This window comes from Miniopterus schreibersii, assembly GCF_964146895.1.
Source record: "Miniopterus schreibersii genome assembly, chromosome: X".
NCBI lineage: Eukaryota > Metazoa > Chordata > Mammalia > Chiroptera > Miniopteridae > Miniopterus > Miniopterus schreibersii.
In genome coordinates, this window is record NC_138104.1 from 71,512,249 (window position 1) to 71,527,768 (window position 15,520).

The 15,520-nt window shown below is 35.9% G+C and overlaps 1 protein-coding gene across 1 annotated transcript in view; it reads left to right on the forward strand.

The window, feature by feature from the left end:
- WNK3 (WNK lysine deficient protein kinase 3) overlaps positions 1–15,520 on the forward strand; it is a 135,670-nt gene that overhangs the window by 20,540 nt on the left and 99,610 nt on the right. Inside the window, exon 2 of the mRNA XM_081125312.1 lies at positions 2,916–3,557. Within this exon, the coding sequence (XP_080981438.1) occupies positions 3,033–3,557 (525 nt within the window). The 5' untranslated portion in view covers positions 2,916–3,032. The remainder of the gene's footprint in view (positions 1–2,915; positions 3,558–15,520) is intronic.

Sequence of the window (15,520 nt, forward strand, 5' to 3'; positions counted from 1 at the left end):
AGCCCAAATTTTGTCAAAATAAGTTAAAGAAAAAGTCTCCACCTAAGTGAGGGGTTGTTAGTTACCTTTTCTGACTTGCAGGTAATACTAGTCTTATTCAGTGACTTTTGAAATATACTGATTTGGCAATGTAACATCATAAAGCTGTTCATGAGTCCTTAGTTTGCAGTCATGCACCGTTTAACAACAGAGATTTGTTCTAAGAAATGCGTTGTTAGGCAGTTTCATCTATGTGAACATCATAGAGTGTACCTACACAAACCTAAATGGTATAGCCTACTAGACCCCTAGACTATATGGTGTATGTGGTCTATCTTTGACCAAAATGTCATTATGTGGTACATGACTGTAATTCTTATCTCATATTATTAACACAGCTATGTCCTAGTAGTGTCATCTGATAGGCAAATTTCTAGGAGTTATCATAGATTCTTCCTTTCCCCTAACAACCATATTTATTCAGGCAACAAACCTTGAATTTGGAACTTTTTAAATGTATCTTAAATCTATCCCTCTTGCCAATATTTTCATTCAAACCTCAGCATCTCTTTCCTGGATTACTGCAGTAGATTTCTAACTGGTCTTCTTATTTTATATTGTATGGCATAGAATTCCTTGGTGACTGCCTCTCTGTTTTCATCTGCCTGCTTCTAATATGTGAGTAAACTGTTCACGGTACCATTCATACACTTAATCCATGCTGTTTCATGATTTTGCTTGTAATCTTCCCTCTGGTCGTATCAGGTAATTTTCTTTGAGACTCAGTTCCAGCATCTTTTCCATTAAACCTTTGTTAGAGTGTCTGACTTCATTCTTTTGCATATAGATATCCAGTTGTCCCAGCACCATTTGTTGAAAAGAGTGTTCTTTCCCCATTGAAATGTCTTGACACCCTTATTGAAAATCAGTCGACCATAAATATGTGGGTTTTATTTCTGGATTATCTTATTTTCATTCCATTTATTTATACATCTATCCTTATGCCAGTACCATACTGTCTTAATACTGTAGCTTTGTGGTAGGTTTTAAAATTGGGAAGGGTGAGTCCTCCAACTTTGTTCTTTTTCAAGATTGTTTTGGCTTTGGCTATTCTGAGTCCCTTGAAGTTTTATGAGTTTTAGGATCAGCTTGTTCATTTCTGCAAAGAAACTAGCTGGGATGTTGATAGGAATTGTGTTGAATATGTAGAACAATTTGGGGTATTCCTCCCCATTTTGTTTGTTTTGGAGGTTGTTATTCCCAGTTTTTCAAATTTGATATTTCTGTGTATTTTTTTGATGTGACAAAATGTGCCATCTAAGGTGCATAGAATAATAATAGGTATACAGGCTTAACTTTGTGATGCATGTTTGTGGTGAGAGGAGAAAATTTTCTTATTGTTGGTTCAACCATTCATTTGAAAAACTTTTTCCTTTGAATATAAACTGTAAAATAAAAATAAAATTAAAATTTTTTTTTAAAAAGAACAACTTTTTTCTTATATGTTCCTCATATTTCCACATGTTCTTTGTGGAAAGCTTTAGAAAATACAAGAAAAGCAGAAAGAAAAGAAAGTCCATAATTATACCACTCAGAATTAATATTTGTGTGTGTGTGTATGTATGTATGTATGTATGTATGTATATATGAAAGCTTGTTGTATGTATTTCATTTAACCATATAATATCTGGGAATGTCTTTTCGTCTCACTAAAAACTGGTGTTTTTTAAAAATATTGTATCCTATCTCATTTTGAGATATTTAATTAAATACCTGTTATACTTACGTTTAGTTACAGTTTTTGCAAATTATAAGTGCTATAATGAATGTCTTTATAATTAAATCTTTGCACAAATTGACTATTTTCTAAGGCAAGTTCCTATAAGTAGAATTGCTGGCTCAAGAGGATGCATATTTTAAAGTATTTCTTAAAAGATTTAGTATAGCGTGTTAATTTTTTCGTATAGTATGTTACTATTTTACAGTAGTTTCTGATAAATCTGAGGCAAGCTCATAAACTAGTATTTGTGTTACTCAAAACTACAATTGGAGGTTCATAGCAGCATTATTCATAGTAGTCAAAAGGTGGAAACAACCCAATCCATTGACCAGATGAATGGATAAACAAAATGTTGTATATACATACAATGTAATATTGTTCAACCTTAAAAAGAAAGGCAATTCTGATACATGCTACTACATCAGTGAACCTTGCAAACATTATGTTGAGTGAAATAAGCCAGGCACGAAAGGGAAAATACTGTATGATTCCACTTATATGATGTACCTAGAATAAACAAATTCATAGAGACAGAAAGTGGGATAGAGATTACTAGGGACTGGGGAAATGAAGAGTTATTGTTTAATGGATACAGAATTTCAGTTTGGGATGATGAAGAGTTCTGGAAATAGATCATGGTGATGATTGTACAACATTGTAGATATACTTAAAGCCACTGAATTGTATGTTTAAAAATGGTTAAAATAGTAAATTTGATATTAAGTATATTTTACCACAATGAAAAAAACTACCATCGGATTAATTCCAGAATTTTAGACAAAAACCACTTACTGAGATATAATGTGCTTGTTTTAATTATTGTGTGTGTACCTTGTAGCTAAGTGAACTGAGGGTTTAGAATCTTGTTTTAAATACGATGGAATGATAAATGGGACTGAGAACTAAGTTCCTAACCAACATTCATTCAGTACGAAGATTTATTGAGCTATATGCCAAGTAGCCTGCTAGGCACTGAGGGCTACTGTGGTAAACAAGATAAGACATAGTCCCTGGAGTCTGTTGGTTGCTAAGCTTGGACAGAAAAAAGAACAAACTTCTTATTAAGAAAAAATGGATTAAACAATCAGGTGACTTGTTTTATCCTTAATGATTTCCTTTGTGGGGTAATTTTAAAATATCCTTTTTCCCCCTTCAGGTTACTATGGAAACATGACCACATAAAAAGGAAGTCAATTCTGATCATTCGGATACCTGAGATGTAACTGGACTGAAGGGTAGAACAGGAAAAATTTTAGTGCCAACCTTAATTACAATGGCTACTGATTCAGGGGAGCCAGCTAGCACAGAAGATTCTGAGAAACCTGATGGAGTTTCATTGGAAAACAGGGTTCATCAGATGGCAGCAACTTTGACAGTGGAAGCTAGAATAAAGGAAAAAGACAATACCTTCTCTGCTTCTGGAGAAACTATAGAAAGGAAGAGATTCTTCCGAAAGAGTGTTGATGACAAAGTTATTGATTCTTCCTCTAAAGATGAGAGAACAAAGACTGCAACAAATATTCCAAGAGTAGAAAAGCGTCCTACAAATGTGCTAAAAGGTGAACAAGAAGTTAAATTCGCACAATGTTCAAAGGCAACTTCCGAATCCTCAAAAGATTGTCTCAAGGAAAAAAATGAAAAGGAAATGGAAGAAGAAGCAGAAATGAAGGCTGTAGCTACTTCTCCTAGTGGCAGGTTCCTGAAATTCGATATAGAGCTGGGAAGAGGAGCATTTAAAACAGTATATAAAGGACTGGACACCGAAACATGGGTTGAGGTTGCTTGGTGTGAGCTGCAGGTGGGTATATAATATTCTTGGTTTTAATAAATTCCAATTTTAGTTGACCCGGTCTTCTGAGTGATCCAAGATTAAAATGCACCATAGATTAAAATAAAATTAATTGCTTGTCCCCCACCTCCCTGAAATTACGCTCCTTTCCTAGATCCTCATAGGACCTCACGCCAAATTTTTTTTCTCCGGTTGTCTTCCCCTCTGGTTTGAGAGGGGAAAAACTATCGTTGCTTTCTTTGGGAAAATGCTCTTAATTTATTAACATTAGGAAATTCCTGAAACTCTTAACGTCTCATTTTGAAAACTTTTACTAAATTTATGCCTTATGAGTTGATTTTTTAAATTATTATTTTTTATCTTTATTGTAGAAAGTGTTACAGATGTCCCCTTTCCCCCCATTGATTCCCTCCACGCTGTACCCTCTTAAGGCCTTCTACAGTCCTTCACCACACTATTGTCTGTGTCCATGGGTTATGCATTAAAGTTCTTAGGTTAATCTCTCCCCACCCCCACCCATGGGTTGATTTTTATAATAAGTACTTGAGACTGTGATATGTTAGACATATATTGTGTCATATCTCCCTTTTCTCTTTTTCTTTCAACAAATATTGGGGGTTCATGTAGTTTTTTTAGAACAGGAAATGCTTTTCTTGATTCTTTGAGGACTTCTATTAATATAAACTTCCCCATGCCTTTGTGTTTACCTTGAAGAGGATCTCTGGAAGAAATAAGCAGCAGAATCTACTGAGGTTAGTCAAATGAAATGTGTTTAGAAAGGAGAAATGAAAGCAACAGGACCGTAGTTGAATCACCTAGATATTTGGTTCCATAATAAATGTTTTTGTGGACTTCTAACTAATGAATGACTACATAGGGGTTGAGTATCATAGAATGAGTTATAATAGTAGGTCAAATATTGTATAAGGAAGACCTTTGTGACCTCAATCAGCTCAAGAGAATGGTCGGTATTCACAGGAGATGCTTAAAATTAGCATAGAATAAAGCCAGTAGTTCTAGATGGGTTGTTCAAATCCCAGTGGTCTATGTGCCTGTGGGTATGTCTTCTTTTACCCATTCTGAATATACTGTAGGTTGCTGGTTAGATAGGTTTGAAATTTAGTGCAAGTTCCTGCATTTCTAGGAAGCTTTTTTGTTTAACACCAAGTTTCGAAACTATTCTCTGTAAAAGTCAGTGTTTGCTTCATATGCAGATTTTGGAGTTTATTGTCAGAGATTCAAATTCAGCAAGTCTGGGTGGGATGCCAGACAGCAATTTTGATTCCCGGTCAAGGGCAAGTACCTGGGTTGCTGGTTCTTAGCCCTGGTTGGGCATGTTTGGGAGGCAACCAGTTGATGTGTCTCTCACGCATCCATGTTTCTCTCTCTTTTTCTCAAAGCAATGGAAAAAATATCCTCGGGTGAGGATTAACAAAAAACAACAACAAAAAACCAAAGGGCTTTGAATATGGAAAGTCCCTTAATGACTCTTTGGAATGCAAATTACTTAGCAGGAGATCCATTCTATTAGTTCTAGAAAAGTGTGTGCGGGTATGGGGTTTGCTTGATTTTCTTCTCACCCCATTTTTACCCTTTGAGAATTTTATAAGGCCCGTGTCACAGTAGAAATATTAGATAATGCAAGGAAACAAACATCAAAACCACCTGAAGTTTTACTGCTTTGAGGGTGCTTTAAGCAATTTAGTATATCTTTCCGGACTCTTTCTTTTGCATAAATGTATATATGACTTTTTGTATATTTTCTCCCCACAAAATGGAATTGAACTGTAAGTTTTTACAAAACCCTTTTAAAACTTATCATTAACATCTTTTTGTTACCAGTAATTGTACATTTACATCATTATTTTACTAGATCCCTTTGTAAGTTATTTAATCAGTCCTATATTATTGGACATCTAGATTTTCCCCAACATTTTACCATTATAATTATGATTGTGGTCAACATCCTTGTATATATATTGGAAATTATGTAAACTTTAATTTCACCTCTGCATGGTGACATTGGTAACACTTATCTTTTAGTGATATTCTGGAAATGGGGGAAGTAATTTCCATTCCCTTGGTAGTAGGCTACATAGTAAAGATAGGTCAAATATTTTGCAAATTGTGCGCTCTAGCTATGCTAAAGGATGTTTAGGTAAAAGTTGAAGAAAATATTCTAGCGGTAGCACCTGCCTCCTATCATTTGCCTGCGGAAAGACTAAAAGATCCCTTAAGATCTTACTACCAAAGCTTGTTGGAATGCATGTTCCTAGGCCACATTCCAGACCTACTGAATCAGAATCTCCTTCTTAGTAACATCTGCAGGTGGTTCCTATATACAGCAGAGTTTGAAAAGCCCTGAAATAAGGGACCAGTTCCAAGAACTAGCTGAAACAAAGGAGGAAATCCCTGAATACACTAATATGAGCTTTATATTTTATCATAAATACAGATTCCTGGCACTCACTCCAGACTTTCCAAATCAAAATCTCCAGGAGATGGGACCCAGGAACTTATTTTTTAAAAATATGTTTTTATTGACTTTAGAGAGAGAGGAAAGGATAGGGAAAGAGGTTGAAACATCAGAGAGAGAGAAACATCAATTGGCCGCCCCCTTCATGACCCCTACTGGGGATGAACCCTCAACCCTGGCATGTGCCCTGACTTGGAATCCAACAGGCGACCTCTTGGCGCATGGGATGATGCTCAACCAACTGAGCCACAGCAGCCAGTGTCCAGGAACTTATTATTTTATATTATCTTTATTATTGAAAGTATTACAGGTGTCCCATTTCCCCCCCAATTGACCGCCTCCACCTCACTCCCACCCCCTCCCCAGGCCTTCACCCCGTTATTGTCTGTGTCCATGGGTTATACATATATGCATAAAACTTCTTTGGTTAATCTTTTCCCACCTTCCACCCCCCTTCCCTCTTCCCTCTGGAAATGGCGTGGATGAGCTTGCAGGTAGGGAGAGGCAGGGCCTCTGGGAATCACCTGTGGGAGGCAACCAATCCATGTGTCTCTGTGACACTGATATTTCTCTCTCCTCTCTCTTTCCCCTTCCCCCCTTCCCTTCCGCTCTCTCTCTAAGAAAAAAAAATCAATTGAAAAAATATTCTCACTCTTTGGGTGAGGATAAATAAACAAACAAAAAACATAATATGATATGTATTCTATTAACATCATTAAAATAGTAAACTATATTGCATTCACACCACCTCTTGCTTAGTCTTCTCTCCTAAAATTTGGCAATTCTGTTCTTTTTAAAAATTTTACTTTTTACATGTTTAGTTTGAAATTCACAGCTCAACCAAAGGTTTATACCTTTTTCTCTGGATCGCATTTCCTCTCCATTTTGGATATTTGAACGTTGTGTAACAGTTCTTAAAAGCACCGTATCTATTTGTTTAGAGTACATTGACCTTATGGCAGGAGAGAGATTTTACTGCTGATATTTGACTTTGAGGATGTTAAAAACAAACAAACAAACAAACAAACAAACAAACCCTGTGATGATGTAAGTCAGATTTAGGATTAGGTCATAAACATATACATTTCAACAGTTTGTCATATTTTATGGTTTCCATTCTTGATTTTTTTATGCATTAGTGGAAAGACTTTGACCTATTATTCTTTGTAAAGAACTTGGTAAATTACTTGGTAATTCCTTGGTAAATTGGAAATTTACTGTGAGGACTGTAAGTCATAATTTCTGTATAGAAGACTTTATTTTAGTTCATAATGTTGAAAGACCTGATCAGATGTTACTGAAAGGCCTGTTTAGTAACTCTTAGAAGGAGTTAATCACAACTGTTTTTAATATGGTTTCCTCTTCCACTAACAACTTCAGAATCAGCAGCACTCTACTTTTATACATGGAAACATAACCTGTTTTTCCTTTACTATAACTTGGAAAATTATTTCCACTAGTACATTTGTCATTTGTTTTCTTGATGGAACTGAGTTTTCATATAATGGGGCTATTTTCCAAATGAAGGAACATCATAGCTATCTGAAAATCTTTGTTATTTGTTTCTAAAATGTATTTGAGTATGCTTGCAAAAGCTTCACTGTGGGGTCACATGTGATTGTGTGCTTCTCAGGCTAATTAAACAGGTCTCCTTTAAGTAGTATCTAACAACTAGATATCAAAAAGTCTAGCTATAGTCTCTGAACTCAATCAAAATGTCACTGAAAAGAAAGATTTAAAGAAAAGACAAAATCGACTTTAGCAGGTTGACATGTTGAGTGAGCCTTCTAATACACTTTCATTATAGTAGTGAATATATTCAAAGCAATGCAATGGAAGTAACAGTTTAAAAATCCATACTTCAACACTAAAAGCTTCTATCAAAATTGTGGAGCCCTGGCTGGGTGGCTCAGTTGGTTGAGCATAGTCCTGTACACCAAAAGGTTGTGTGTCCAATTCCCAGTCAGGACACATACCCAGGTTTTGAGTTCAATCCCTGGTCAGTGTGCGTGTGAGAGGCAACCAATCAATGTTTCTTTCTCACATCAATGTTTCTCCCCCCCCCCCCGCCCTCTCTCTCTCAAATTAAAAAAACAAAACAAATACAAAATATCCTTAGGAGAAGATTTTAAAAACTTGTAGAGAAGTGTATTTTTTTTTAATTTTAAGAGAATAGTCTATTGATTTTTAGAGAGAGGGGAAGGGAGAGGAACAAGGGAAAGGGAGAGAGAGAAAAACATTGGTGTGAGACCGCAACATGGATTGGCTGTCTCCTGCCCGCCCCCTACTGGTGATGGAGCCCACAGCCCAGGCACATGCCCCAACTAGAAATTGAACTGGCAACCTTTGGTGCCTGGGATGATAACCAACCAACTGAGCCACACCGGCCAGGGTTGGAGAAGTATATTTTTAGACATCAACCCCACATTTAATTGTGAAATTAAAATTAGATAGTAATGTGAAAACAGCTTAGTTTCCAATAAAGGGAAAAGTAATTAAAAAATATATATGCTAGAATTTCTGTTTTTGAATAAATATTCTTGTCTAAAGTAATCACCCTGGGGTACTTTTGCTCTCAAAACATCGTTGTTATGACCCTCTTGGAAATGTTTCCGGATTCTGTTTGAGCCACACACAAAAATGCTCCATTACATATAGGCACACCCCATATAGTGTTATTCAGTTTGATTTCCCACGGTCTTCATCAGACCCAGCTTTCAAAGTGTAATACTCTCATGGGCAGAAAATGATTACATTGAGGGGAGGAGGGATAAAGTTTGCTTAAATACCTATGTTCTAGTTTCTGTTTAAAAACTAGTCAAATAACTTTATTCAGTATAAGCCAAAGGCAGATGATCTCATAAAATGACAGGGTGAGAGCGGCAGGAAACAGACTTGGTCTGCGAAAAATTCATTTTTTCAGTTACTTCAAAGGGTTAATTTTGAGCTATTTGCTTGATAGATAACAAAATGATACGTGTAGTAGGCTGAATAATTGCACCTGAAAGATGTCTGTGTTCTAATCCCTGGAACCTATAAACATGTTACCTTACATTGCAAAAGGGACTTTGGAGATGCGATTAAATTAAAGATTTTAGTGGATTATCGTGGATTATCTGGGTTGTCCCAGTGTAATCACAAGGGTCCTTATAAGAGTAGAATGATGGCCATAGTCAGAAGATCTGGTGATGGATGTAGAGGTTGGAGCAATGCAATTGTTGGAAGTGGGCAATGAGCCAAGGAATGTGGGCAACCTCTAAAAGCTGGAAAAGACAAGGAAACTGATTTCATTCTTCCCTAAAGCGTCCAGAAGAAATGCAACCTTGCCAATGAGACTCATTTAGCCTAGTAAGACTCATTTTGGACTTCTGATCTACACAACTGGAAGGTAATAAATTTCTCTTGTTTCAAGCCATCGAATTTGTGGTAATTTATAACAGCAGCAATAGGAAATTAATATAGTGTACGCAGCTGCCATTCATTCATTTGTTCATTCATTCATCAAATAAATATTTAGTGTCTGTAATGTGCCAGCACTATGCTAAGTGCTAGGGACATAATGGAGAAAAAGCAGGCACAGGCCCCATTTTCATAAAGCATAAGTAGAGGGAGTTTATAGTCAGTAAGAAGGTTTGGAGATTGGAATTAGTTGAAAATCAGATGAAAGGGCTGTTTAAGATACAGGTTTGTTTGATGGAAATGGTAGGGTTGGGAGTAGCAGGCAACAGAATACCATTCCGTTACTACTTAGTTTTCTCTTTTTAATTTTTTATTCTGAGATAATTTGCTACTAACAGGCATTGCAAAGATAGTATAGAAAGTTCCTGTATGCCCTTAACTCAGTTTTCCTTTATGTTAATATCTTAACCAGAGACTATTTATCAAAACTTAAAAAATTATTGTTAGTACAATACTATTAATAAAGTATAGAACTTATTTGGATTTGAGCAGGTTTTCCATTGAAGCCCTTTTTCAATACTGTGATTCAATCTAGGATCCCACATTGCATTTAGTTATGTCCCCTTAGTCTCTTCCAGAACATACTAGTTCTTTAGTCTTCCCTTGTGGTTCATGATCTTGAGCTTTTGAAGAGTACTGCTCAGTTATTTTGTAGAATGTCCCTTAATTTAGGTTTGTCTTATAAAGTTTCTCATGATTAGATTTAGGCTATGAATTTTGGCACCGATACCACAAGAGTGATGCACCCTTCTCAGTGCACTATAACGGGCTATATGATGTCGGTGTGGATTACTGGTGATGATAACCTTGATCACTTGGTTAGGGTAACATCTGATAGATTTTCTATACTATTAATAAATATCTTGGGAGTAGATGCTTTGAGACTACAGTTATCTGTTTCTCCTCAAACTTTCCCCCATTGTTTTGGTACCCTTTGGTGTATTTTGCCTATGGTAAGTATTATTGTGATGTTATAATAGTGACTTTCTATTTTCCACATTGCTTCTACATTTATTAATTGGAATTACCTCTTAGTTTTATGTGGTCTCTTTCTAAATATGACTGTTGAGTTTCTGAAAAATCCCACAAATTGGGGAATTTGTGGTTGAGAAGCTTTAGTATATCTTAAGTTATTAATAGTGGTATCGTACACTTTCCTTTTATCAAAGTTAACATTAATTGAGCACTTATATAGGTACTAAATTTGAATATTTTGTTTAATCCTTGCAATAGTTACATGAGATAGGCATATTAGTTTTCAGATGCAAGAAGTTTACATACATTAAGTAACTTGGCCAAAGGGGCAGAGCAAGGATTGATATTCTAATAGTTATATATAAAACATTTGCATTGATGACTTAAGAATTTCCCCCTTATTAGTTATTTGGGCAGATACTTCTTTTATGATTTTAAACAATTTCCAATCAAATTATTTCTAAAATAGACTCTGGTTATTGATTTTTTTTTTTTTTTTTAGAGAGGAAGGGAGAGGGATAGAGAGATAGAAACATCAATGAGAGAGAGACATGGATCAGCTGCCTCCTGCACACCGCCTACTGGGAATCGAGCCCACAACCCAGGCATGTGCCCTGACCAGCAATTGAACCAGGGACCTCTTGGTTCATGGGTTTACACTCAACCACTGAGCAACACTGGCTGGGGAATGGACCCTGTTTAAAATAATGTTTTTAACATTAAACTCCTGAAGCTCAAGGGATACTAATTAATAGTGTCATTTAAGGACACTCCCTGGTTTGAGGAACAGTTTCATCGTTGTGTTGTCATGGTTCAAAGTCTGGCCTTCATCTTTTATCAGTGTTCACAGGTGGTTGACTGACATTGGGGAGACTGACTCGTGCTAACTTAAATGCCTAAACCTAGGACATAAATTTATTAATTCAGAATGAGAATATAATTGTTAGGTCAAATGTTCCAGTTGTTCTGTAGGCTAGATACATGGGAAGCTAAATTATAATCAGAAGCTGACTTGGTAAGTATAGGAACTAGATGTTCCTCTTTGTCCTTCTGCTAAGACTATAGACTGACCAAATGAACTGAATGCTTAGGTCCTGACTGGATGAGGGCATCTTTGTTCAACAGTATTGTAAGACACGTGAACCTGCTTCTGTATGTATTTCATTCCCCTTTTCATCTTGACCACTGCTGATGAGCATTTTTCTTTAGGTATTAATATAATGGCTGTCTAAAACCTTTAACATGCTAATATGGCCAGACTATGACCATTATATGTTGATTTCTTGATTAGTTCTTTGGTGTTAACATTTACAAATTGCCATTGCCCTGGTGTGTGTGTATTTCATTTCACTGTAGTTCTGAGGTGCTACAGAGTCTCTTCGTGGAAAGTGGCTTGTGCATGAGGTATCTGTAGTCATTGCTCTGAAGATTGTTTCTGAGAGGCAGAGTGATGAACTGGAGAGTGCTTGGGTTTCAGAATACAGCAGACCTGGGTTCCAATGTTGCCTGTGCAGGTTAGGTACCTTGGGCAAGCTAAGCTACTTAACATTTTGAAGCCTTAGTTTTTCACTTGAAAAATAATAAATATTTCTGATATACAAAAAATAATAAAGAATAACACAATGCGAGAAACGAAATGTTGAGGATTAGAGATAATGCTTATAAAGCACGTGGTATGTGTTTGAGTGTTCATTAAATGATAGTGATAAAATACTGAGCAAAGTTATATTTATCCAGACTAGTCAACAATAGACTGCTTTATAAAGTAAGTACTGTTTTGAAGCCTTCACAGTGTTCATCCTTATTTGAATAAGTTATTTTATAATACAGCTTTTATAACATTGCTGATTTCTTCTTCCTTTTGCGATTGCAGAGACAGATCCATGCACCCTCTGACCTGGTTCTGTACTTCATTGTTGGTGTTTGCTTTAAGAGACATAGCTGATAAGGCCATAGTTTACCTTTTGGAAATGAAATGCTTCTTATCTTGAATAAATACATATGCAGGTTACTCATGCTGGTATTGTGCCTGGTGTCAGGAAAGGTTTTATGTACATTTTAAGCATGCCATATATTGTAATGGATTAAGTGTTTAGTTAACATTCATAGAAGGACAGTAATTCTTTTTAAAGTAGTGTTGAAGTTGTTGAAACCTATTTGGTAAATTTGTATTTGACCTCTATTATATTTATCAGCTATATAAATTAATATTTATAACATTGAAAAATTGATATGTGATGCTTTTTTGGGAGGGTGACCTTACCTAGAGACAGTAAGATTAAAGGGTCATTTTTGTATATACTATAATTTTCCTGGCTTCTGACTATGTCAACTCCATTAGCTATCACTGCTCTCTAGTTTGCCATTTGTGGTTCATCATTCCTTTCTTGTGTTAAAACTCTTCATTGGCAGTGTGTGAGTTACCTTATCAAAGTGGTTATCAATACAATAGAGTGTGTGTGTGTGTGTGTGTGTGTGTGTTTGTCTGTCTGTGTTTAAAGGAGAATTATTATAGTAGCCGAAAGCTCTCCTCTGGATTTTGGTGCTATTTTGATAGGCTTACTTTCCACTCACTGAATTAGAGTGGATTTTTGAAGACTAAGACCTGAAATTTTTTATTGATCTTTAGAGAGAGAGAGACAGAAAGAGAGAGAGAGAAACATTGATGTGAGAGCGTAGCATCCATCAACTGATCGACTACCTCCTGCACTCCACCAACCAGGGATGGAGCCCATGACCTGGGCATGTGCCCTGACCAGAAATTCAACTGGCAACTTTTTGGTGCATGGGATGATGCCCAACCAACTGACCCACACTGGTCAGGGCTTGGTCATACCTTTTTAGTGGATTTTTACCTCTAGCAATATGCCTGGGACAGCAATTGTAACTGTAATGTTGTTTACTCTGAATGCTGGCTACTTTTAATCCATAGGATCAAAGTATAAAGTGAAGTAGTTTATTTTGGCACATGAAAGACTAGACTTACTAATTTAATCAGAGGGCAAATAAATTTATTCATTATTCTTTATATATATATTTTTCTTTATTGTTGAAAGTATTCCAAATGTCCCCACCATTGATTCCCTCCACTCTGCACCGCACTCCCTCTAGGCCTTCACCTTCACTATTGTCTGTGTCCATGGGTTATGCATATATGCATATAAGTTCTTAGGTTAATCTCTCCCCACCCACCCACTCACCCCTGCCTTCCCTCTGAGATTCTTCTTCAGAGCAGATCTGCTGATCTATCACAAGGGAAAAACTTGCTAGTTATAGGGACATTTAGGACTTATTAGTCATCTTAGGTTAGATAGAAAAACATAAACACTTGCTTTTAGATCTCTTTTAAGTTTAGCATTCCTTGTTTTTGTTCTTTGAGTTTCTTAACTCTTCTTAAGCCTTTTTATAGAGATACAATTGACATATAGCATTGTGTAAGTTTAAGGTGTACAGTGTGTTGATGTGATACATTTATCTATTGCAATATGATTACCACCATAGCATTAGCTAGCACCTCCATTCTGTCACATAATTATCATTTTATTGTGTTGAGAACAGTTAAGATTTAGTCTCTTAGCAACTTTGAAGTTTATAATACATTATCGTTGACTATAATCACTAGGTGGTACATTAGATCCCAGAACTTACTTACCTATTAGTTATAAGTTTGTACCCTTAAGCAACATCTCCCAAATCCCCCTACCCTCCAGCCCCTAGTAACCACTATTCTATTTTTCTGTTTTTACAATTTCTGTTTTTAAAGATTTCACATATAAATATTCATACGGTATTTGTATCTCAAAGATATATCTGCATACCTATGTTCATTGTAGCATTATTCATAATAGCCAAGATATGGAAACAACTTAAGAAACTTAAGATAAAGAAGATGTCTCACACACACACACACACACACACACACACACACACACACACGAATATTATTCAGCTATGAGCAGGAAGGAAATCCTGCTATTTGCAACAACATGGATAGATCTTGAAGACCTGCTAAATGAGATAAGTCAGACAAAGACAAATACTGTATGAGTTCCTTAAATTCTTTTAAAATAACTTTTTACTGTGTCAAATGTATATATCATGTAATTTACTACCATTTTAACCATTTTAAGTGTATGGTTCAGTGACATTCAGTATATTCACAGTGTTGTACAACTATCATCACCATCTATCTCCAGAACTTTTTCCATCATCCCCAATGGAAATTCTGTGCCCATTAAACAACAGCTCCCTGTTCCCCCTCCTCCAGCCCCTGGTAACCACTATTCTACTTTCTGTCTCTATGAATTTACCTATTCTAGGTATTTCATGTAAGTGGAATAATAAAGTATTTGTTCTTTTGTATCTCTGGGTTATTTCATTTAGCATAATATTTTCATGATTCATCCAGGTTGTAGCATGTATCAAAATTCCATTCCTTTTTAAGGCTGAATAATATTCCATTGTATGTATACACTACATTTGTTTTATCCATCCACTAATGGACATTTGTTTTATTTTCACTTTTTGACTATTGTGAGTAATGCTGCCATAAACATTGGTGCACAAATATCTGTTCAAGTCCCTTTTAATTCTTTTTCTGTATATATCTAGAAGTGGAATTGCTAGATTGTATGATACTTCTATGTTTGATTTTTTAGGAATTGTCATACTTTTCCACAGTGACTGCACCATTTTACATTCCCACCAACAATATACAAGAGTTCCAGTTTCTCCACATCCTTGTCAACACTTGTTATTTTTTGTTTTTAATAGTCATCCCAAGTCGTTTGAAGTGGTACCTCACTCTGGTTTTGATTTGCATTTACCTAATGCCTAATGATGTTGAACCTCTTTTTGTGTGTTTATTGGCCACTTTTAGTTCTTTGGAGAAATATTTATTCAAGTCCTTTGCCAGTTGTTGAATTGGGTTGTTTGTCTTTTTGTTGTTGAGTTGTAGTAGTTCTTTATATATTCTAAGTATTAATCCCTTATCAGATATGAATTGCAAATATTTGCTCTCATTCTGTGGATTACCTTTTCACTTTCTTAATAGTGCCTTTGA